The sequence below is a fragment of the Mixophyes fleayi genome, chromosome 4, assembly GCF_038048845.1.
Source record: "Mixophyes fleayi isolate aMixFle1 chromosome 4, aMixFle1.hap1, whole genome shotgun sequence".
In the NCBI taxonomy this organism is placed as follows: domain Eukaryota; kingdom Metazoa; phylum Chordata; class Amphibia; order Anura; family Limnodynastidae; genus Mixophyes; species Mixophyes fleayi.
The window spans coordinates 341571341-341596760 of record NC_134405.1 but is presented as its reverse complement, the minus strand read 5'-3'; the positions used below and the strand labels follow the sequence as shown (position 1 = coordinate 341596760).

The 25420-nt window shown below is 43.2% G+C and overlaps 2 protein-coding genes and 1 long non-coding RNA gene across 3 annotated transcripts in view; 1 reads left to right on the top strand and 2 right to left on the bottom strand.

Annotated features, from left to right (window-relative positions):
• The window catches only part of LRTM2 (leucine rich repeat transmembrane protein 2), a 733960-nt gene that overhangs the window by 491178 nt on the left and 217362 nt on the right, over positions 1-25420 (top strand). The window lies entirely within an intron of this gene.
• LOC142150323 (uncharacterized) lies at positions 383-2176 on the bottom strand. Its single transcript, XR_012691081.1, has 3 exons — positions 2126-2176; positions 800-852; positions 383-435 (listed from the first exon to the last, which is right to left on the bottom strand). It is a non-coding gene; the product is annotated as an uncharacterized LOC142150323 (long non-coding RNA).
• Positions 22187-24163, bottom strand: LOC142153281 (E3 ubiquitin/ISG15 ligase TRIM25-like). The gene has a single exon (XM_075210723.1). It carries the CDS (start codon positions 24091-24093, stop codon positions 22474-22476), a length of 1620 nt encoding a protein of 539 aa, XP_075066824.1. The 5' UTR covers positions 24094-24163; the 3' UTR covers positions 22187-22473.

Here is a 25420-nt window from a genome sequence, read left to right as displayed (position 1 = left end):
TTAGAGAGCTTACAGCCTGTAGGGAAAAGAAAGAGAAGTCCTTCCTCATGGTAATGACTGTAACCACCAGGTATCATGCTAATCACTGCCATTGCTGGCCTCCTGCTCCACGTCAATGCACTATACTAGTGAGAGCTCTGGTGTGGTGCAGGAGACCTGGTGAGGTAGGGTCAGAGCACGTATGTTATTAGCACACAGAGCGTCTTAGCTATCTGTCCCTCTCCTGGGATGGGAACCTTTCGTTCTGATAGAAGATGTTTAGTAGTAACAAAAGATGACCTGTGACAGAGGTGGCAGGTACAAATGTCTTACTGCTGACAGTAAATATGATGTCACTTTATATAACATAGAGGAAGGGGCTGATGACATGGACTCACCAGTTCAGTCTTCACCATCTCTGCAGGATCTTCCGCAGCCTCCTCCACAGGTTTCATCCTGAAGGACCAGAAAATATTATTATTTAATCTTATGTCTTCTATTCACAAGAGTTACTGACACAGTCCATGGTCATAGTTCCTATCTAGAGGTTTCTCTTATACGATTTTTTTAATGTAGGATGAGCAACAATTTAACAGTATATAATAGATATTTCTGGAGTTTTTAGAAAATTACAGACAGAGCCTGAATGCAATTAATAGAACAGTATAGACAGATCCTGTCTGGAGTCACCAGTACAGGACTTAAAGACTTCCTGATATTTCTATTGCAGTATGGACAGCACTGATTATATACACAAATGTTCCTCTTTAGAACCGTATAGAATGTATGTGTACATGGAATAAACCATATAGATACTAACAGAGAAGGTGCTTCTGGCTGCGGCTGCCACTCCCGCAGGTTCCTGTTGATAATCTAGGGAAAGAGACACAGAGTGAAATAAATTATACACAACAAATCTATAGGACAAGTTCCATGGGACTCGGATAAGCCGGCCACAGTCTGTCCCCGCAGGTTATTACCAGGTTACTATACATTTTACAGCAGAACGAGAGAAAATAATTTAATGGAAAAATTAACAAATTGGTCTTAATAAAAAAATATATATTTTGATTTGGTCTAGAAATTTGTCTTGAAGAGTTCATTTAGCAGCAACTTATATAGAACATGAAACAAGAACCCACTCTGATATTATGCAGGATTACAACCATATAAATATCACTCAGGTCAGACATTCAGTATGATCTCTATATCTGATATATCAGATACTGGAACGTGGACCTATTGTGGGACAACCAATCCAGACTATGAAAAACGTTTCGCCTTTGATTACATAAAAACTTTAAGCGACAAGTCCCTGTCTGTGCTGTGACGCCCCGTCCTCCTTAACGCTTTATATTTTTTGCTGGTTTTCAGCAACTTGTTGTCACTGACTAATCCTAGTTTCCCCATTGGCCAAACTAAACTAAACGTATTCCGTGTTTTAGGTGGGTAATCACTGTCACCACCAAGCTCCATCACCAGCCTACCAGGAGCCGCTTACACTTCTCGGGGGTGTAGCTGCTGCAGCACCTCTTTGCTGGTTGCTAAAACCTTCTGACCGTTTACATTGGATTGGTACTGCCGGGTAGCTGAACGCAGGTAGACAGGAGATGGAATAAATGGTAAGTTGTTGGTCCCAGGACACAGCTGGATCTTATAGATGGAGCAGAATATCTCTCACCCAGACTGACATTATTTTGTCCCTGATGTCTAGCACCATCTACACTGGGCCCCCCAGATCTCTACTGGACCACTGGGTGAGTGGAATCCATAAGTGTTATACACAGAGGTGGATGTGGGGGTGTATATGGTGGTATCGCCATATCGCCACTTCTCCAACTGTTTATACATAAATACATTACACATTTACATGTCTGTACACTTTACACTGGACACACATGTAATAAACACAATAAAATATTTCCGGCAGCAAAGCACCTGCTCCTCCATCCCGCCCGGCTATCAGTTACTACATACATGAGTCCATGTTATTTACTGGTCACACAGCTGTGTCATGTTCTCTCTGCACCTATGAACTGAGTGCCGTGTAAAATGTACCCTCAGCTCTGAAGTGGCGGCACCACGGGTAATGTAAGCAAAGCCACCACCTGAGCGCCACCTCTTTATAGTAACTGTTATACTGTACCTCCTGCTCTGTGGCCAGCAGCCGCAGCCTGGTGAGCCTATTCTTCAGGAGATCATTCTCCCTCATGTAGCTGCTGAGCTGCAATATAGAGAGATTTACATTTAGATCTGAGTATATGAATACGTAGCGCACACCATATTGTATATTTGTGTAACACATTGTGTAGTGCCCTCTCCTCGCACAAAGGGGCTTATTTGCAGGGTACGGTTATGTTGCTGCGCCGCTGTGTCCAAGTTTCTAGGAGGCTTTGATTTGTACCATAAATCAGACTATAAATGAACAGAATAAGTGCGGATCGTTCCCTGTCACTGTCTAACATTATTTGGCAAACAGAAGACTACGTAGGGGATTTTTTGGACGGAGTAAACGTAAGACCACCTGGATGTCCTCTATTTTATTAAACAAATGACAGAATTTGACCAATTTTACTGTAACACTGTTTTACTGTAGAATTTTACTGTACAACTATTATTATATCTGGAGTTCTGTAGCATATTCTGATGTGATATTATATAAATATCTACTTATAAATCACTGCAGCCATTTATTCCAGAAATTATGACTTTTTTATGCTAGTAAGGCCCAATGTGGGCATTAGATAGAGGAGACAGATTCAGCGCACTGTCTTGTAGGATAACGAGAACGATGGGCCCTGATACAATAGCAGTTAGGACACTGGGGCAATAATCCAGAGGACAGAGCGTCTCCATGCAAACTACTGTGGAAGACCTTGAAAAGAGATAAATAAAGCTCTGGGTTGAGAGCATAGTTAGTTGGCTACTCTCCCGAAATTTTCCGGGAGGCTCCCAAATTTCGTGGAGTCCTCCAAAGCTCTCGGAAGAGTAGGCAAACCTCCCGGGCCTTGAATTTCTGTATTTTATAGTAGGGGCGGGGCTATAGTGACGTAACGATGTCGCAACGCCTCCTGCTACCCTCAGTCACATGATCTGTACTCTGGATCTCCTGGATTACAGATTTAAAAAGTAGGCAAGTATGGTTGAGAGTGTTTATGTTCTATGAAATTGGGAGATATTACTACTTGATGTGTTTATATGAATACACCCGGGGTGATTGCTGGGTATATAATACACACGGGGTGATTGCTGGGTATATAATACACCCGGGGTGATTGCTGGGTATATAATACACCCGGGGTGATTGCTGAGTATTATATACCCCCCGGGTGATTGCTGGATATATAAACACCCGGGGTGATTGCTGGGTATATAATACACCCGGGGTGATTGCTGGGTATATAATACACCCGGGGTGATTACTGGGTATATAATACACCCGGGATGATTACTGGGTATATAATACACCTGGGGTGATTGCTGGGTATATAATACACCTGGGGTGATTGCTGGGTATATAATACACCCGGGGTGATTGCTGGGTATATAAAACACCCGGGGTGATTGCTGGGTATATAATACACCCGGGGTGATTGCTGGGTATATAATACACCCGGGGTGATTGCAGGGTATATAATACACCCGGGGTGATTGCTGGGTATATAATACACCCGGGGTGATTGCTGGGTATATAATACACCCGGGGTGATTGCTGGGTATATAATACACCCGGGGTGATTACTGGGTATATAATACACCCGGGGTGATTGCTGGGTATATAATACACCCGGGGTGATTGCTGGGTATATAATACACCCGGGGTGATTGCTGGGTATATAATACACCCGGGGTGATTGCTGGGTATATAATACACCCGGGGTGATTGCTGGGTATATAATACACCCGGGGTGATTACTGGGTATATAATACACCCGGGGTGATTGCTGGGTATATAATACACCCGGGGTGATTGCTGGGTATATAATACACCCGGGGTGATTGCTGGGTATATAATACACCCGGGGTGATAGCTAGGTATATAATACACCCGGGGTGATAGCTGGGTATATAATACACCCGGGGTGATTGCTGGGTATATAATACACCCGGGGTGATTGCTGGGTATATAATACACCCGGGGTGATTGCTGGGTATATAATACACCCGGGGTGATTGCTGGGTATATAATACACCCGGGGTGATTGCTGGGTATATAATACACCCGGGGTGATTGCTGGGTATATAATACACCCGGGGTGATTGCTGGGTATATAATACACCCGGGGTGATTGCTGGGTATATAATACACCCGGGGTGATTGCTGGGTATATAATACACCCGGGGTGATTGCTGGGTATATAATACAACCGGGGTGATTGCTGGGTATATAATACACCTGGGGTGATTGCTGGGTATATAATACACCCGGGGTGATTGCTGGGTATATAATACAACCGGGGTGATTGCTGGGTATATAATACACCTGGGGTGATTGCTGGGTATATAATACACCTGGGGTGATTGCTGGGTATATAATACACCCACGATGATTGCTGTATATACTACAGTAATAAAGTGTGTGAACAAAGCTTCAGTTTTGGTCTTATGGGACACTTGCGAGGAGAGAGTGCACCACGGCTGTGACTATCATCACATTGGAATATTAAGTGATATAATGATGGACTGACCAGGCTTGATAGCAGCTCCTCTCTTCCTTCAAGGATGTCGCATTTTCTTTCCTGTCCAGGGAATAATGCAGATATAAGGTCAGTTTTAGAGTGTGAGAGAGAAATAAGAGAGAAAGAGAGACAGAGAGAGAGAGAGAGTGACAGAGGGCGAGAGAGAGAGAAAGAGAGAGAGAGAGACAGAGGGTGAGAGAGAGACAGAGGGTGAGAGAGAGAGAGACAGAGATGGAGAAAGAGAGAGAGAGACAGAGGGTGAGAGAGAGACAGAGGGTGAGAGAGAGACAGAGGGTAAGAGAGAGAGAGACAGAGAGAGAGCGAGAGAGAGTGACAGAGAGTGAGAGAGAGACAGATAAATGTATGTCACACTTTCCGTACTTTTATTTTTCAGTACAGACAGTGGGCATCACATTATTAATCCCGTCTATAATGTGAATAATATGAAACTGAATCTGTACCGTGAGTCAGTTTCCAGCCGTTCGCATGGTGAGGGATATTAACCTTTTAGTGTCCCACTGCCAGGCGGATGTCGGAGCAGGAACTGATGTGAATGTATATAGTCTCCGTAAGAGTAATGTGTATATGTTGCCGCTATATATATATATATATATATATATATATATATATATATATATATATGTATATATATAAATATATAAAGCGCTCCTGAAAGCTGGAGGCTACACATGAAGATATAGCGTGGGATCATGCACAATGACATGTCACACACATGGTTCATAGTATCACAGTGGCCATATTCCAATCATACCTCCCAGATGTCCTGATTTAGGTGGGACAGTCACGAATTGACGCCACTGTGCCGCCATTCCACCAGTCGGCACGTTTGTCCCCAGACAAGTTGGGAGGTACGCAGCAATTTTAGGGGTTTGTTAGAGAAGGGGAATTGGAGACAGCCTAATGCTTCAGAAGCGCTTAGCACGGCCCCAGAGACCGTCACACGCCCCTCAGCCTGGCATGACCACACCGTGTTGTGATTACCTCTGTACGTGTATGTTTGTATGTATACAAATGGTTATAGATAGTTGTCATACCAACTGCTGCTTGATCCACAGTTCTTCTGCCTCCACTTGCCGGCTCTCCCCCAGTTGTTTCCACAGGGTCTCAAGCTCATCATTATTCGACCTGGATAGACAAGTAGAGAATACATTCTTATTTACCTGCTTATATAATATACACCAGTGCCAGACAAACAGCCAGGCATAGTCCGATCGGTGAGCAACAGGAAAAGGGATCCATGGTACAAATAACTATCAGTTACAGGTTGTGAGTGTGACAACTATGGGGGGAGGGCCCTTGACAACACCACTAGAACTTTGAAAAAAAATCCCACCCCGACCATAATAAGGGATTTCCTGTTTCAGCCGTTACAGGCATCACAGGACGCACCAGATTGGGTGAGTGCAGGTACGTTTCATTTTTTTCTTTTATTATAATATAATTTTAGCTTTTTGTGGCGTTATCACTTTAATGTTTGCTGATAATACAAATGTTTCCCCTTTGCGATAAGATGATAGCAGGGTTCAGAAACAGCACGTAATAGAAATCATCTCTGTAAAGAGCGAATGATGGAATATTTACATTTAATTATTCACATTCAATGCAGTTTAAAATGTGCAACATAAAATAAAACAAATATTTAAACTTACATACAGGAAAGGAGAATCTACACTGGGCAGTGGGCTATATATTATTATCAGGGAGAGGACAGGTCACTGCCTCCCACAACTTCCACAAAATCATCTAATTAAATACTCTGTGCTGCTGGGGCACCTGCTCCTTCTACTATATAACTCTCAGTCTGTGGCTTCCTGCTGCCTCCATTCCCATCCACACATCATGTCACTGCCCCTGTCACATGCAGTCCTGTCCTCACTAACACATCACTCATCTCCTGATATACTCTGTGCTGTGCTCTAAACATTAACAGGTTCTCTCATACTTATCACATGCACCTTCACAATTAGACCTCACCTCATAACTCCTGTAAACAGCTTTCAATTAAGAGACTTATGAAAAACACAGCTGTGTGTTTGACTTCTTCGCTCTCTCTGAGCTGCCTCTCTGCACTGTCCCTGGGCAGTGTGGTCACTCACTATGATGTCAAGTGCGTGATGTCACAGTGCGTCATGTCACCAGGGCCTGTTGAAAGAGGCAGACCTGATAAAATAAGGACACTGCTGTGGCAGATTATAATGGGGGGTGTTTAGGAGCTGCCCATCCAAGCTCAGTTGTGTAAGAATGACCTTGGAGTGTGGAGCTCAGTCCATGTTCCAATAAACATGGGGATATGTTCTTAATGTGGCCAGCACGGTGGCTTAGTGGTTAGCACTTCTGCCTCACAGTTCTGGGGCCCAATGGGGCAGGGACTGATGTGAATGAGTTCTCTGTACATTGCTGCGGAATCAGTGGAGCTATATAAATAAATGGTGATGATGATGATGAATGTTCATTGTTGAATATATGGAATATATATCATAGGTGAAGGGGTTGCTGTATTTCCTGATGACAATGAAGGTTCAGGAAGGGCCCACAGTACATATTATGGAATTCAGAGTGAGACACATGGAGTGGGGTGACGTTATCTCCACCCAGAGCCCACAGGGTTTAATCCACCACATTAGAGAACTCTATATGGGCCCATCTCCAAAGGGGAAGGACAACTATGGCCTTACCCATATGCCCCGGCAGTCCCTGGTTATGTAGGACAGTCCCCACCAGAGTCATGGCTGCGTAGATAGGGGGCGCAGTTAGTTTTATCACGAGGAAAGCAGAAGGAATGATTATCAATGATTGGGGAGCGGGGATGTCTGACAATAAAAATCTTTTACATACTGCAGAATATGTGGGGGTGTAATACATTTCCATTTATCCCCCTTCACATAAGAACACTCCTACACTACGCCATTTATTCTGGGTTTTGGAACTGCCCCAATAAAGGCACTTTTTCAGGTATACAGATTCACCTGTGTATGGTGGAGACAGAAACATCCAAACTTGTAACACTTTACTACATCCCCCCCTCATTAATTTCCACTACTTTTACATCCTTCTAATTAGAGATGAGCGGGCTCGGATATCTGAAATCCGAGCCCACCCGAACGTTGCCGATCCGAGCCAGATCCGAGACAGATCCGGGTATTCCCGCCAATTGCAAAACTGAAACCGAGGCTCTGAGTCATAATCCCGCTGTCGGATCTCGCGATACTCGGATCCTATAAATTCCCCGCTAGTCGCTGCCATCTTCACTCGGGCATTGATCAGGGTAGAGGGAGGTTGTGTTAGGTGGTCCTCTGTCCTGCTATATCTCGTGCTGTGCTGTGCTGTTCAGTTCTGTGCTGTGCTGTGCTGTGCTGTGTTCTGCTCAGTCCAGTGGTGCTGTGTCATGTGCTCTGTCCTTCTGAGTTCAGTGGTGCTGCTGGGTCCTGTGCTGTGTCCTGTTCAGTCCAGTGGTGCTGTGTCCTGTGCTCTGTCCTTCTGAGTTCAGTGGTGCTGCTGGGTCCTGTGCTGTGTCCTGTTCAGACCAGTGGTGCTGTGTCCTGTGCTCTGTCCTTCTAAGGGCATTGTTATTTCCCCATTATTCCCAAATTATAAAAAATTTCAAAAAAAGTTATAAAAAAAATTACAAAAAAAGTAATTGTAAAAAAAAAAAAAAAATATCCCAAAACAATCCTGCAGTATAAGTCCATTGGTACTGCTATATTACAAAGTTCACTGATTCTGCAGTATAAGTCCAGTGGTACTGATATATTACAAAGTTCACTGATTCAGCAGTATTAGTCCAGTGGTACTGCTATATTACAAAGTTCACTGATTCAGCAGTATAAGTCCAGTGGTACTGATATATTACAAAGTTCACTGATTCAGCAGTATAAGTCCAGTGGTACTGCTATATTACAAAGTTCACTGATTCAGCAGTATAAGTCCAGTGGTACTGCTATATTACAAAGTTCACTGATTCAGCAGTATAAGTCAAGTGGTACTGCTATATTACAAAGTTCACTGATTCAGCAGTATAAGTCCAGTGGTACTGATATATTACAAAGTTCACTGATTCAGCAGTATAAGTCCAGTGGTACTGCTATTACAAAGTTCACTGATTCAGCAGTATAAGTCAAGTGGTACTGCTATATTACAAAGTTCACTGATTTAGCAGTATTAGTCCAGTGGTACTGCTATATTACAAAGTTCACTGATTCAGCAGTATAAGTCCAGTGGTAATGCTATATTACAAAGTTCACTGATTCAGTAGTATAAGTCCAGTGGTACTGATATATTACAAAGTTCACTGATTCAGCAGTATAAGTCCAGTGGTACTGCTATTACAAAGTTCACTGATTCAGCAGTATAAGTCAAGTGGTACTGCTATATTACAAAGTTCACTGATTCAGCAGTATAAGTCCAGTGGTACTGATATATTACAAAGTTCACTGATTCGGCAGTATAAGTCCAGTGGTACTGATATATTACAAAGTTCACTGATTCAGCAGTATAAGTCCAGTGGTACTGCTATATTACAAAGTTCACTGATTCAGCAGTATAAGTCCAGTGGTACTGATATATTACAAAGTTCACTGATTCAGCAGTATAAGTCCAGTGGTAATGCTATATTACAAAGTTCACTGATTCAGCAGTATAAGTCCAGTGGTACTGCTATTACAAAGTTCACTGATTCAGCAGTATAAGTCCAGTGGTACTGCTATATTACAAAGTTCACTGATTCAGCAGTATAAGTCCAGTGGTACTGATATATTACAAAGTTCACTGATTCAGCAGTATAAGTCAAGTGGTACTGCTATATTACAAAGTTCACTGATTCAGCAGTATAAGTCCAGTGGTACTGATATATTACAAAGTTCACTGATTCAGCAGTATAAGTCCAGTGGTACTGCTATTACAAAGTTCACTGATTCAGCAGTATAAGTCCAGTGGTACTGCTATTACAAAGTTCACTGATTCAGCAGTATAAGTCCAGTGGTACTCTCCTGTGCCGCATATAATTTTTAAAGGCTTTGCCAAGTGTGTGTGGCTTAGGGGTACGCTCTCTTGTGCTACATATAATGGAAAACAAAAATTTGGAGGATAAAGTAGGGAAAGATCAAGACCCACTTCCTCCTAATGCTGAAGCTGCTGCCACTAGTCATGACATAGACGATGAAATGCCATCAACGTTGTCTGGCAAGCCCGATGCCCAATCTCCTAGTACAGGGCATGTAAAATCCAAAAAGCCCAAGTTCTCAAAAAGTAGCAAAAAGAGAAACCTAAAATCATCTGAGGAGAAACGTAAAGTTGCAAATATGTCATTTACGGCACGCAGTGGCAAGGAACGGATTAGGCCCTGGCCCGTGTTCATGACTAGTGGTTCAGCTTCACCCAAGGAACTAAGCCCTCCTCCCCCCCCTACAAAAAATTTAAGAGTGTTATGCTGTCAGCAACAACACAGCAAACATCTCTGCCTTCTAAAGAGAAATTATCACAAATCCCCAAGGCGAGTCCAAGGATGTTGGTGGTTGCGAAGCCTGACCTTCCCATCACTGTACGGGAAGATGTGGCTCCTTCCACCATTTGCAGCACGCCCTCTGCATATGCTGGAAGGATCACCCACAGTCCAGTTACAGATTTGGCTAAAGAAGGTGTAAATGTTGTACACCGGGAGGAGGATATTGATGTAGCTGGCGCTGAGGAGGATGTTGATGATTATGATGCAGACAGATACCAAATTGCCTTTCTCCATTTCTATTTATATTCTAGATTATATAACGGCTGAATAGTTTTCTATTTTACTCCTAGTGGAGAGGGGATCTGATGCAGACAGATACCAAACTGTCTTTGTCCATTTCTTTGTATATTTGAATTTCTAGTTCTAAAGTCTATGCAGGCTGCTTTTTTTATATTCAACTACAAGTGTAGGGCGGGGGGGGGGGGGGGGGCATAGATAGCCACCAAAGTAACGTGTTCCATTTAATTTAACTTTCTAGCTCCACAGTCTGTGCAGCCTGCTTTTTTTATCTTCAAAGTATTTACAAGCCTTGCAATCTAAATTAACTAGAGGTAGTGACGTGCTAGAACTCCACCCTCTATATGCTGCAGAGGATGGAGGAGCATCAAAAGGCCATTAAAGCCTACACAGCCACCTATGACATAGGAAAACGAGTGGGGATGCGCCTGAGTCAAGCGCAGTGGAGACTGATTTCCGTGTTGTGCAAGGTTCTGCAGCCATTTGAACTTTCCACACGAGAAGTCAGTTCCGACACTGCCAGCTTGAGTCAGGTGATTCCCCTGATCAGGCTTTTGCAGAAGCAGCTGGAGAAAGTGAGGGAGGAGCTGGTACACCATTGCGATTCCACCAAGCATGTAGCTCTTGTGGATGAAGCCCTTCGTACGCTTTGCCAGGATCCGAGGGTGGTCAGTTTTTTTAAAGTCAGAGGAATACATTCTGCCCACCGTTCTCGATCCTCGGTTTAAAGCGTATGTTGTGTATCTGTTTCCGGCGGACACAAGTCTACAGCGGTGCAAAGACCTGCTGGTCAGGAGATTATCCTCTGAAGAGGACCGTCCCATGCCACCAGCTCCACCTTCATTTTCATCACTGTTTGTGCAGTTCCAAAAAAGAGGAACTGCCATTTCTATTGCTACCTTCTTTCTTTCTCTATTTCCTGTGTCCTGTGGCCTGTTCTGCTAAGGGCATTGTCATTTCCAAGTTATCCAAAAGTAAAAAAAAAAAATGTAGTTTTATAAAAAAAATTATAAAAAATTAATTTAAAAAAAAAAAAAAAAAAATTTTTTTCCAAAAATAATTGGAAAAAAATATTACAAAATTTTAAAAAATCTAGCTTGTACTGCTACTTAAAAGTCTAACTACGATCATTCACTGTTGTTGTACCCAAAAATAATAGGTACTGCTATTAAAGTACAGTCCAGTGGTACTCTCCTGTGCCGCAGATAATTTGTAAAAGCTTTGCCGAGTGTGTGTAGTTATGTATCACAGGTTTTAAGAAGAGGCACAACACTGACAACCTGTTAGAGAAACTGAGGGAAATATTCTCTCTGTGGCTCACCCCACTTAGACTCTCCTGGGGATTCGAATAACTGCCATTTCTATTACTACCTTATTTCTTTCTCTATTTAAAATAAACGAAATAACTGCCATTTCTAGTACTACCTTCTTTCTTTCTCTATTTAAAACAAAAAAAACCTGTCATTTCTATTACTACGTTAATTGTTTGTGCAGTCACAAAAAAGAGGAACTGCGCCCTTAACTGCTATGTTGGTTTTAGACGTCCATCCGGTGTCTGCCATCTGTTCCCTGGAATTCAGACCAGTTGAGGTTTTTTTTTATTATATTGTGGGGACCACTCCACTACGCAGTCCAGATACTTTTTTGGTGGAATTCAGACCAGTTGAGGTTTTTTTTATTATATTGTGGCCCCGGTATCAAATTGGGTACCGGGCCACTCCACTACGCAGTCCAGATACTTTTTTGGTGGAATTCAGACCAGTTGAGGGTTTTTTTATTATATTGTGGGGACCACTCCACTACGCAGTCCAGATACTTTTTTGGTGGAATTCAGACCAGTTGAGGGTTTTTTTTATTATATTGTGGGGACCACTCCACTACGCAGTCCAGATACTTTTTTGGTGGAATTCAGACCAGTTGAGGGTTTTTTTATTATATTGTGGGGACCACTCCACTACGCAGTCCAGATACTTTTTTGGTGGAATTCAGACCAGTTGAGGGTGATATATTGTGGCCAGAGTACCAAATTGTGTATCGGGACCACTGCACTATGCAGTCCAGAAAGCTACCTTGGTGAAACGTTTTGGACTAAAAACAATATTGTGAGGTGTGAGGTGTTCAGAATAGACTAGGAATTAGTGGAAATGATTGCTAATGAATGTTATTGAGGTTAATAATAGCATAGGAGTGAAAATAAACAAAAAAAACTTGATTTTAACACTTTTTATGTTTTTTTCAAAATAAATCCGAATCCAAAACCTTAAATCCGAACCAAAACCTTTCGTCAGGTGTTTTGCGAAACAAATCCGAACGCAAAACCTCAAGCAAATCCGAATCCAAAACACAAAACACGAGACACCAAAAGTGGCCGGTGCACATCCCTAATTAAAGCTGATATAAGAGACCTGGGGGTAAATGTATGAAGTTTCCCTTTACAAGGCAGCGCTGCTTTAAATTTAAGCGCTGAAGACGCCGAACTCGCCGGAGTTGAAGAATCTGGAGGTTCATACATTTACCCCCTGGGCTGGGTGGCCTGACACGGGAGACCGTCACATGACATCAGAATTATAAGCAATGATACCACTGTTTATACAGAAATTAATATAACAATGCTCATGTTAATAGCTCCCATGTCTACTTCTTCATAAAATATTTAACAATTATGTAATACTGATTTTCAAATACTTTTTCTAATACGGAATTTAACCTCACCTTCTAGACCAGGGCTGTTTTCAGAGAAATGAGCGCTTGCATCTAGTTGTAAACTGCAAAAAAAATTATTTTACAACTATGGAGACAAAACTGTGCACTGGATCTATTATTACATTATAATCTGTATGTAAAAATATTTATATAGCTTAATAAAAACAGTGAAGATGTTTATACACATATAATCATCACTTGTGTATTATAAAATTATTAATAAATTAAGTATAGATAAACTTATAAATAAAAAGATGATCTATTTTCTTGGTATGGTAATAGTTGTATAGCTTATGAGGTCAGATAAGCAGAGATAAGGAGAGTGTGGTCTTCTTTACATATATAAATAATGTATTTGTGGCTAAATGATTTTTTTCAAAACATAAGATGTTCCGGTCCTGATATATAAATTAAACCAGTTAACGTGTTTTTGTTTATTTAATGTAAGGCTCCATTTACAGTTTTACAGTTGGTCTGTCCAATTCCACACACATTTCCTGCATAGATCTACCTAATTATATTGTACCTAAATTGTGGTGTGATTTATCCAGGAAGGATTCTGCTCATTTTAATCTGCAGAAAATAATAGATATTACGTTACAGAACATTATATACCCTTAGAACATATCAGGTGAGGAAGGAATGAGGATTGGGGCTTAGAATTGTCCGAGAGACGACGCACCCGGCTGTCCGGGCCTCTGTCCTTCTTATGATGAGACCTAATCATCTTCTCTACAGCTCAATAAACCTGTCATTTACAGTTATAGGATGTTTATAATGATCACACTCACTCCTAGTATTTATAATGTGCATGTGTGATATTTTAAGCTTAAACAGGAGGTTATAGATCATTGTGTACAGAGAACACATATTTCCTACATAAAAATGTCCAGCATTTGCCTCCAATAGCAATTGCCTCAGTACGGTTAATATCTAGACAGTCAAGTGCTAAAAATGACAATCACTAAATAAGTAAATAATAACATTTGTAGATACATTGTGAGGAATTCAATTGACCACAAGATATTTTTTAACACCGCTATTAAAGTTATTTTATCGTTTACCAATAATCATTGTCTATGTGATTTGTGTGGTTCCAAAGCACAAAGCGATTTATTAGCAAAAGCAAAAGAATAACAATTAAATAAATAAGTACAGCCGATACATACGCTGCGCGGTGCTGTGCACTGCTGGATCCAACCATACAGTCCTGAAGCCTGTGGTCAAAGTGACTGCATGCTGGTCCCAGAGCCCCTGCTTATATACATTCAGTGATACAGTGAAAACAATACAGATGATTTGGCATGTTTCCATAGGTTCAAGCTTCAGGAAGGTCCATTGTAATGCAGGTCATTGGCCAGTTCAAACGATACCATCCAAGGGTGGGGGTCTGCTCTCCAGAAGATGCATACTAATCTTACCGCCAAGAACTAGTTCAAACTGATCTATTTACATTATAGAAACAATACCATTTCACATCATTTATTCCGTATAATTCATATCTAGCATACGCAAGGTGCGATCCTTTAGGCCAGCGGTTCCCAAACTGTGCGCCGCGGCTCCCAGGGGTGCCGCGGCGCTGTCACTGGGGTGCCGCGGGCCAGCCATAAAAAAAAAAGAAAGAGCAGATAAACTTACCAATCCGCCGGGCGCCGGGACCCAGCAGCCTCCTCTCTCCCGCAGCTGTCACTGAATATTGACGTCAGTAACAAGCTGCTGCGGGAGAGAGGAGGCTGCTGGGTCCCGGCGCCCTGCGGATTGGTAAGTTTATGTGCTCTTTCTTTTTTTTATGGCTGGGAGAAGCGGAGGAGGACAGCGGGAAGCGGAGGAGGACAGCGGGAAGCGGAGGAGGACAGCGGGCAGCGGAGGACAGCGGGAAGCGGAGAAGGACAGCGGGAAGCGGAGGAGGACAGCGGGAAGCGGAGGAGGACAGCGGGCAGCGGAGGAGGACAGCGGGCAGCAGAGGAGGACAGCGGGAAGCGGAGGAGGACAGCGGGCAGCGGAGGACAGCGGGAAGCGGAGGAGGACAGCGGGAAGCGGAGGAGGACAGAGGGCAGCGGAGGAGGACATAGGGAAGCGGAGGAGGGCAGAGGAGGACAGCGGGCAGCAGAGGAGGACAGAGGGCAGCAGAGGAGGACAGCGGGCAGCAGAGGAGGACAGCGGGCAGCGGAGGACAGCGGGAAGCGGAGGAGGACAGCGGGCAGCGGAGGACAGCGGGAAGCGGAGGAGGACAGCGGGAAGTGGAGAAGGACAGAGGGCAGCGGAGGAGGACATAGGGAAGCGGAGGAGGGCAGAGGAGGACAGCGGGCAGCAGAGGAGGACAGAGGGCAGCAGAGGAGGACAGCGGGCAGCAGAGGAGGACAGAGGGCAGCAGAGGAGGACAGCGGGCAGCAGAGGAGGACAGCGGGCAGTGGAGGAGGACAGCGGGAAGCGGAGGAGGACAGAGGGCAGCGGAGGAGGACATAGGGAAGCGGAGGAGGACAGCGGGCAGCAGAGGAGGACAGAGGGCAGCAGAGGAGGACAGCGGGCAGCAGAGGAGGACAGCGGGGCAGCAGAGGAGGACAGAGGGCAGCAGAGGAGGACAGAGGGCAGCAGAGGAGGACAGCGGGCAGCAGAGGAGGACAGCGGGGCAGCAGAGGAGGACAGTGGGCAGCAGAGGGGGACAGCGGGCAGCAGAGGAGGACAGCGGGCAGCAGAGGAGGACAGCGGGAAGCAGAGGAGGACAGAGGACAGCGGGTAGCAGAGGAGGACAGAGGGCAACAGAGGAGGCCAGCGGGCAGCAGAGGAGGACAGCGGTGCAGCAGAGGAGGACAGCGGGAAGCAGAGGAGGACAGAGGACAGCGGGCAGCAAAGGAGGACAGAGGGCAGCAGAGGAGGACAGCGGGGCAGCAGAGGAGGACAGCGGGCAGCAGAGGGAGACAGCGGGCAGCAGAGGAGGACAGTGGGCAGCAGAGGAGGACAGCGGGCAGCAGAGGGGGACAGCGGGCAGCAGAGGAAGACAGAGGGCAGCAGAGGAGGACAGCAGGCAGCAGAGGAGGACAGAGGGCAGCGGGCAGCAGAGGAGGACAGCGGGGCAGCAGAGGGGGACAGCGTGCAGCAGAGGGGGGCAGAGGGCAGCAGAGTGACAGAGGGCTGCAGAGGGGGTAGAGTGCCTGGGGGCAGAGTGCCTGGATGCAGAGGGGGCAGTGTGACAGAGGGCAGAGGAGGGGGACAGAGGGCAGAGGAGGGGGACAGCGTGACAGAGGGCAGTGAGAGGTGACAGAGGGCAGAGGGGGCAGTGTGAGAGTGGGCAGAGTGACTGGATGCAGAGGGGGAAGTGTGACAGAGGGCAGAGAAGGGGGAAAGTGTGACAGAGGAGCGGGACAGTGTGACAGAGGGCAGAGGAGGTGGACAGAGGGCAGATGAGGGATAAAGCGTGACAGAGGGCAGAGGAGGAGGACAGCGTGACAGAGGAGGGGGACAGCGTGACAGAGGGCAGTGAGAGGGGACAGCGTGAGAGATGGCAGAGGGGGCAGCATCAGAGGGGGCAGCGTGAGAGGGGGCAGAGTGACTGGATGCAGAGGAGGCAGTGTGTCTGGATGTAGAGGGGGCATTTTTGCATACAACTAAATAAGTATTTCTGTCCTGACCTAAATACTTATTACATTTTTTTGACCCAACTACTTCTAAAACAGGACTGCTCAGTAATTATTTTGGTGGGGTGCCTTGAAAAAATTTGGAGACTCTAAGGGTGCCGTGAACTGCAAAAGTTTGGGAACCACTGCTTTAGGCGATTGAACTGGACGTCTGCGGATAAATAGGGGATTAGAATGATACCAGACATGATATATTTCCTGTAACCTGAACCTTAGATCTCACTAAAGTGCATATAACATTATAATATTTCACCATAAACTCTGGCACATTTGTTCATAAACGACTGTGGATTGGAACTAAAATAAATATGAAATATATATAAGTGAATGTGTAAGTGTAAGTATATGCGTGCTTTATTTATCGTGCGATTGCTCCATAACACATGGTGTACTTATCGCAATTGCACGGTAAAACAATATTAAACAATATACTTTCTTTCATCCAATTATTAGAATTTGCCAGCTCCACCCTTTGATAGTGCACAAAACTATCACCTTAAAGATTTTATTGCAGGATCTCAGTAGTATGTTTCATTGTTCTGTAATGTATGTCCCCCTTTGCGTATGACCACACTGTCTGTGGATCTCAGTCAAGTTACCATAAAAGAGAGTCACAATGCTAGAAACAATTTTCATTTACTATGGAACATATACCTCTGGAGAGTGGAGATACTCTTTTGTATACCCCTCAAGGGTGCGATAGAATATAGAATATTCTAATACAGTTCTTCATGCTGAACATGTTCATCTGTCCAAAGTATGTATTTTAGCTTAGACAACATTTAAATACTGCATGTTCACCAATAACATCATCCTATGTCTATCAACAATGTCATTTACGATCTCCTTCAACCTGAGTTAGTATATACACTCTAATAATATCAACAGTTCTTTTCTTCCACACTTGTGGGCGGGCTATTGTCTGTTCGTTCTTCCCAGTCTCCCAATTTTTTGTACGTGAAACAGTGATCCACCGAATATTGGGAGACTCAAGACTAATGGACCTAGCTATCTTACCTTTCCACTAGTGATCTTTCACCCCATAATTTGTGTACCTCAGGAATATTTAGTGGAAAGAGAACTAGTCCTACTTGATATAATCTCTGAGGCACGTGAGAGCACACCCAGCACTCAATTTGGTCTAAAACTTTACCCTCCCAAGAATGATAATCATTCTCAAGGATGCCTGCTCAAGTTCGAATATTACTGGACTGGCATCGCTGGGTGTACCTCTTTTTAACTATGTGGTCAACGTACTTATGGGCGCAATACTCCTCCGACAATAGCCCCTCACACTGTCTCCAAGCTCCAAGGTTTGCAAATTTTTCTCTTCTGTTCTTCTTGGGCACAAAGTCCCCCTTGTTGCTTGCAGTCTTCAGCCAGAAGGGCACCCTTGTTGATTGAAGTCTTTTTTGCTTCAGCCAGGAGGGCCGCATATTTGTAAAATCCACGATTCTTTCTTGATTGCAGAAAAGAGCTGGACCGCTGCAAACAGCTTCTACACAGTATGGTATCAAATATGGGTTCAAAGTACTTACGGGCGCAATACTCCTCCAACAATAGCCCCTCACACTGTCTCCATGCTCCAAGGTTAGCAAATTTTCTTTTACCCCTGAATTGAATAGAGTAATTGGTTGATTGTGCTAACAACTTGTCCTTCATTCCTAACTCCTCAATATCACTACCTGAACCAGCCTCTGTCACTTGTTCACAATTGAAAGAATTAACTGTTCTGAAAAGAGAATGAGATGTGAGAAACACGGGACAGGAAAACAACAGGAAAAACTGGTACTACATGCTGGACAACAGTCTTTGCAAAATCCTTGGCTCAGGTGTTAACTGCAATTGGGGTCTCCCAGAACAGATTTACGAGTGTACTTCTGGGTGTTGACTCCTCTGCAGTGGATGGAATTGGTACCGGTGTTTCTCTGCTACCCCTAAAGACGTGATGCTGGTTGTCAACACTTGGTACCTGTCTGTCAATATAGATCATTTTGTACAGAGGACACATATTTCCTACATAAATATGTCCAGCATTTGCCTCCTACAACAATAACCTTAGTACGGCTAAAATCTATACAGTCAAATATTAAACAGGACAATCACTAAATAAATAAAATAAGATTTGCAGATACATTGTGGATACAATACCCTCTAGTGTCCAACATAGGAAGTACACATTATTTACTATTATTATTTATTATTATTAAAGTAAAGCAAAAAAAAAAATATTCTTATTATTATTGCAGTACCGTGTTAGCCAGAAAAATCTATGTGATGTTAAATACTTTTGTGTCAAAAATGACAAAAGTATTATAGGAGTGATACCTTTATTGGCTAACCAAAAAACATTGCTTATATTTGCTAGCTTTCAGAGCACAAAGTTGCCTGATGAAGGGGCCTCTGTGCACTGAAAGCCAGCAAATATAAGCAATGTTTTTTGGTTAGCCAATAAAGGTATCATTCCTATAATACTTTTGTCTTTTTTGACATGAAAGTATTTAACATTACATATATTATTAAAGTACATCACTTGCACAAAATGCATCCAGTCATTGTGAGGTTTAAATTCTTATTCAACAGAAAACAGCCTATAAATTCAGTGATTTTTGGGTGCGTTAAATCAAAATAACCCCCAACTCCTAATTCTTTTTCTTCTTTTCCAGGTCAAAGGATAGAAAAAAAAAAAAATCTTATAAACAATACTGACCTTCTCCTGGTAGAGCCACAATGTGACTGACACGCCGGGGGCAGCGCCCGCAATCAACCAATCCAGAGAGGGTTCGTTCTGATTGGTTAGAGGACGACGGTGCATACTATCACTTCTAGAGCCGAAACTGTGCACTACAAGTGTCTGCCCTCTAATGAATGAAAGACAGTACCCCCTTACAATAAATAATAAAATGTAATGCTCCCTTTGCATAAAATAGATAATTAATTATACCCTTAAGATAAACTAAATAACTAATATGGCCACATTAATACTTCCATTATTATTGTCCCCATAATTTTAATTCTGATAAATACTTGAAATCTTCTTTCCTTAATTCGACTAATACATATGGGGAATAAAGAAAACACTGATGGAAGAAACAGGCCGATATCAGAGGAGCATCCAACATGAAGTGAGTTAATTGCTGGTGAGTCCACCTACTTAAAAACTGGGCAGCCAATCAGAAGTAGTCTCTTATCTGTAATTTGACCAGTGGTGTAAGAGCCCATTCCTGATTAGTTGCTCGGCTTTTAAGTAGGTGGGCCCTTGTGATTAACTCTTTCTCGTCAGCTGCTCCTCATAAGAGATCCGTGTCGTCTATCAGGGATTTATTTTCATTTCTGGAAAGTATTTATTAATGAATTTATTTTCAAACCACAAATCAAAGTGCCAAAAAACATTACTAAACCGCTGCTTAGTAAATCTATCCTTAGTAATAACCTGTTAGTTACTGAAGTGGTATGTAAGTTAGTGATAGGAATAGTTCAACTATTAACAACATGAGTCACAGAGAGTATTATAAAGTAAACGTCAGTTCATAAATGTGACTTTAGACCAGAATTGTAAATAAAACCATCTAACAGTAATGTTACTCACACAGGGCCTGATTCATCAAGAAACGCAAAGTGAGCGCAATTTGCGTTTGTTAATATCGGATGGAAATTGCCGCACATACACCCATATTCTACAAGTGGATCTCAAGAAACATTTCCATTTGAATACGGGTGTAAGTACACTCTGGTTATACGGTACTTGCTGTATGTAGACAGACAGAACACACTGCAGGATACACACAATGCAAATGTACAATATAAAGTCCCATCAGAACACACTGAATTTTTTTTTAAATACATTAAAAACTCTCAACACTATAATCTGTAATAAAAAACTTAAAAAACAATTTTTTACATGATATACATATATCAGGATGTTCTTACTATGTACTGTGCATAAAATGTATTTTTACAGTTGCTCTTACTTGCAAACACATGTTCTGGCATACATACGTGTCCGTCACCACTATCAGTCAGCACTTACACCTGACCTGTAGTTGGTGCAGGTGATACAGCTAAAAATCACGTACCTGAGAGATGCTCAGAGCATGAATCAGAGGAATGTGCGCGTACTCAGCCTTGGCACGCCCTCACTGTACACTGCCTATGCCCCTCCCTCCCCCGTTCCACCCTTTAAACCGTAGGCTCAGAAGTGTCATTTGCGCTCACTGGTGTGACGTCTGTTTCTTAGCAAGCGCAGAGAAATTTCACACAAAATACTGCACAGAGGGACTTACGTTCCTTCATGTATCAGGATCATAATGTTTTGTAATGTTTTAAAAATACAGCAGTTCATATGTTTTGTTGTTGCTTTGTTACTGTCGACTGTAAGTAATAGTGTGACATTTATATACTTCTATTTTTAACACCACAATTTAATATAATAAAAAAGAAAGATTCTTGGATAACTAATGGTAATAAAGTTTATTTTTAAAAACCAAACATGTGTTTATTTCATAACAAGGGGGAGCCTAGGAGGCCATACACAGCTACTGCCCCCTACAAATGCACAAGTGATACTTATATGTAATATGTCATACCCCGGTGTGTAACAGATAAAAGTATATAATATTGAGCATAGTAAAGCTAAACAATTATTCATACTCTTCTTCCCTACTCCCCAAAAACCCCTCACAGCCTTCTCTAGTACATTCTCTAGGCTACGTACCTTTATCACGAGGTCATGTAGGAGCCTCACGCGATGAGCGGCTGCGCACACTACCAGTTATTATGGTAGAGATCTCACCGCACATGTTTGCTCGCACCTCTATGACCTACGCAGCAGAATGTCATCGTGAGAGGCTCCTACGGGACCTCGCGGTGAACTGAATCCGCCCCATTAACCCCTCCCACACTGCGCACATCTGAAGGTGACTTTACTTACACAGCTATAGGCACAATGCTCCCTCTTTATAATACCAGCTTAAAGGTGCTGTAATAAAGGGAGTTGAAAAAAGAGGGAACACTGTATAATGAGCACTTTTATAATGGTGATAATATAATAATAATTACTTTCTGTGAATCAGACAAATATCATGTTACTACAGCTAAGCAGTGAGGCATGCTGGGAGTTGTAGTCCAAGTCATCTTGTATGATGTAAGAACCACAGTCTTGAGCTACAATTCCCAGAGGTTTGTTGCAGAAATAATTAATTAGGAGAAAGTTTTGGGTGATTAAGTTGTTTACAAACAATGTGATAAACAGGATGTTAGTGACCCCCCACTAAGTGTGTTACAGGTTACACCAATATAACACACTATCTACCAATATGTGTGATGGGTCATTTTCCTGGTAAGATATTGATATTACTGAACACAATAAAGAAACATATATCACACCCAGATAACTGTTCTCCTCCAGAAGATTTACAGAGACTTCACCCCCCTGCAAACATCACAGCCAATAGGAGCCAGCGTAGCACTGACTAATAGGGTATACACTGGCTGACAGACAGTTACTGAAGCCAATCACAGCTATCAGTGACTCAGAGATAGGGAACGCCCACATACATGTTTATTTAAATATTTATAATTAATGTTTCTAACATACCAACATGGGAGGAGCTCAGCTGTAGGTCTGCCCACTGCTTCATTCTATTGGCTAAATTTAAGATCAATAAGATTCCCTTCTGTGATGTCACCAGTCTCTGAGCAGTTTACTCCCAGCTCTTGATCACCCAGTTATCATTATACAACCTCTCCCTACCCATAATGCAGCATGAAGGGGCTCAGTGAAGGTGGCAGTGACGGTGTGTAAGTGTCTGATCGGGTCACACAGAGAATAAAAGGACATCTGTCCAGCCTCATAATCCAGACATATCCTCATTCTATCATAGGGAAGATTGTTAGGTAACCAAATCGATTTACTGTCATGTATCAATGAATACCGATTATTATGTCTAGAGAAAACCCAGGACTTGTTATTATTTCCAATGACTGACTTACTTCCTCTTCTGACTATACTGGGATAACACATCCCTACCATCCACCACACTGATTTACTGACATCAACTTCCCAGTAATGTCGTCCTGAGGACAATCTCCTAGTGCTTAAAACTTGATGATATTTCCGGAATCTCTCTGGTGTTTTTTGATGTTTCTGACTTATAGCTGACCAGGATGCAGTTTTCTTATTACCTGATATATGTATATGCCTATGAGCTGTGTTTACATCTAGTAACATGTCTGTAGGTTCCTGCACATAGACCCATATCTTTATACCTCTTATTATAACAGATAATCCTGTGTGTAATTTCCCTGAGATCAGACCCACATTCAGATCTCCTACACCATGGACCTGGTCATCATGTCTCTCTCTGTCCTCGGTATCACACAAGTCACCTGTGTCTGGTTCCTGTAAGACAGTCACTGGATCAGACATGTTACACAGCTCCTCAATGTGACGCATCTTCCTGGACAGCTCGTCCTTCTTTATTTCCAGCTGCTGGATCAGATTAGAGACTGAGAGTGAAACGCTCTCTTCCTGCCTGGAGATCTCACTCAGGACTCTCCTCTCTAGGTTTTCCAGCTGTCTCCTGATGTCTCTAAACAGGGCAGTGACTCTCTTTGTTACACCAGCTGCTTTTTCCTGATCTTCTCTCCTGCGCTCCTGCAGTCTCTGGACTTGTTTTTCAGTCTCCTCTCTCTTTGTGGTCAGTTTTTGCAGAACATTTCTCAGTTTCTTCTTCTTCTTCTCAAAGGCCTCATCCAGTATCTCCACTTTGTGTCCTCGGTGCTCTCCAGCTGAACAGTAAACACAGATACAGGCAGCATCCTCAGTGCAGTAATACTCCAGGATCTTCTTATGGATGGAGCATTTTCTGTTCCCTAGGGAAGTGGTGGGATCAGATATGACGTGTTCTGCTGACTTGCTGTGTACTCTCAGGTGATTATCACACAGAGAAGCCTCACAATGCAGACAGGATTTAGCAGCAGGTACAGGAGAGTGAATACAGTAAGTGCAGAAGATCCCAGTCTCCTCCTGATCTGGCTGAGTAGACAGGAACATCCCCACTATGTTACACAGAGTTATGTTCCTCTGCAGTGCAGGATGCTCCTGACACTCTGCTCTGCATTCAGGACAGGTATAAACTCCAGACCCCTCCTGTGTTTCCAGCACACGATCAATACAGACCCAGCAGAAGTTGTGTCCACATCTCAGTGTTACAGGATCTATATAAAGGTTCAGGCAGATGGAACAGTTCAGCTCCTGTCTCAAATCAGCAGATGCCATTGCTGACAGCAGAAGAGAGAAATGAAAGTTTCTCTGACACTCAGACACCAGTGTGTGCATTGCACAATTCCCACAGCGGGGGAGGCTGAGCTTATCAGAGTACAAGTTTATTAGTTTATATCTGACAGCAGAAGAGAGAAATGAAAGTGAAAGTCTCTGACACTCAGACACCAGTGGGATCACATTCCCCACACAGGGCGAGGCTGAGCTTGTCACTCACATTATATCTATAGACCCAGTTATACTAAGGGACACATCTAATACATAAAGGGACATAATGCAGAAAAATGTACATATTTTGGAAAATATAAAGGTCATTTAATAGGATGAAAATAAGTAATTTTACAGTGATTGCACAACTGTTATTTATAAAAAATAGTTATTTTGTTTATTAATAAAAATAATTTTTGAAGCCATAAATATAATTTGTTTCATTCATGATCACATAGTAACAGTGTTAAAGTGCTATAGCTATGTAAAAGGAAAACCTAACACAAGTATTTTTTAATGTCTACTATCTACCATTTTTGGAAAATGTTTTTACATGTGACACCCCCTCTGACGTTGTTATTCACACCTCCCAGTGACTGAATGTGAGGGCGGGGACTAGGACCCTGAGGAGACACACCAGCAATGGCTGCATAGAGGGGTCTAAGTACATTATACCTGAGACAATATGAGTGACATGGGACAGATTTCAGGGAGAAATGACCTCAGAGAGTGACTGCATATAAAGAAGGGGGAAGGAGTACCCAACTTCAGAGAGCCACAAGAAGGGGGGAGGAGTTGCCATAGTAGTAAAAAAAGAGAGAGCAAAGAAAGAGGGGTCCCAAATATAGAAGGGGAGGGGGTCACTGGCAAAACAATTTGGAGCAAATTAATAGTGGCAGCATTGAGGATCTACCATATAGAGTCCCCATGTATAGATAGAGGAGAACATGTAGGAGACCCTATGGAGAGGGGCAGAGAGGACACCAGAGAGGGTTTTATAGCCAGAGCTGCCTCTCAGGCGTGCCTAGCAGGTGAAAAGTGCTGGGCCACCCTCCTACAGTAAAAACCCTGCATTGCCGTGTACACCATTGGCAGAAGTGTGCAGTGCCCGCTTGCCGTACCGTGACATATGTCCCAGCAGTCCTGACTTTCAGGACAGCGGGACAGTGACCTCATAGTAGAAGCCCAATTAATACTGTGGTTAAATGGTCCTGCCCACAATTCATAACATACCACATAGTAGAGTCCCCAGTTCATATTTTACCACAATAATGCCCCCAATTCACATTCACAGGGGAGAACACAATGTGCCATGCTGCCTCCCCCACCTTCTTCATCACACTGCACGCAGAGCTGGATTAAGGTTCTGGGGGGCCGGGGCACTTAAGACAGGGGG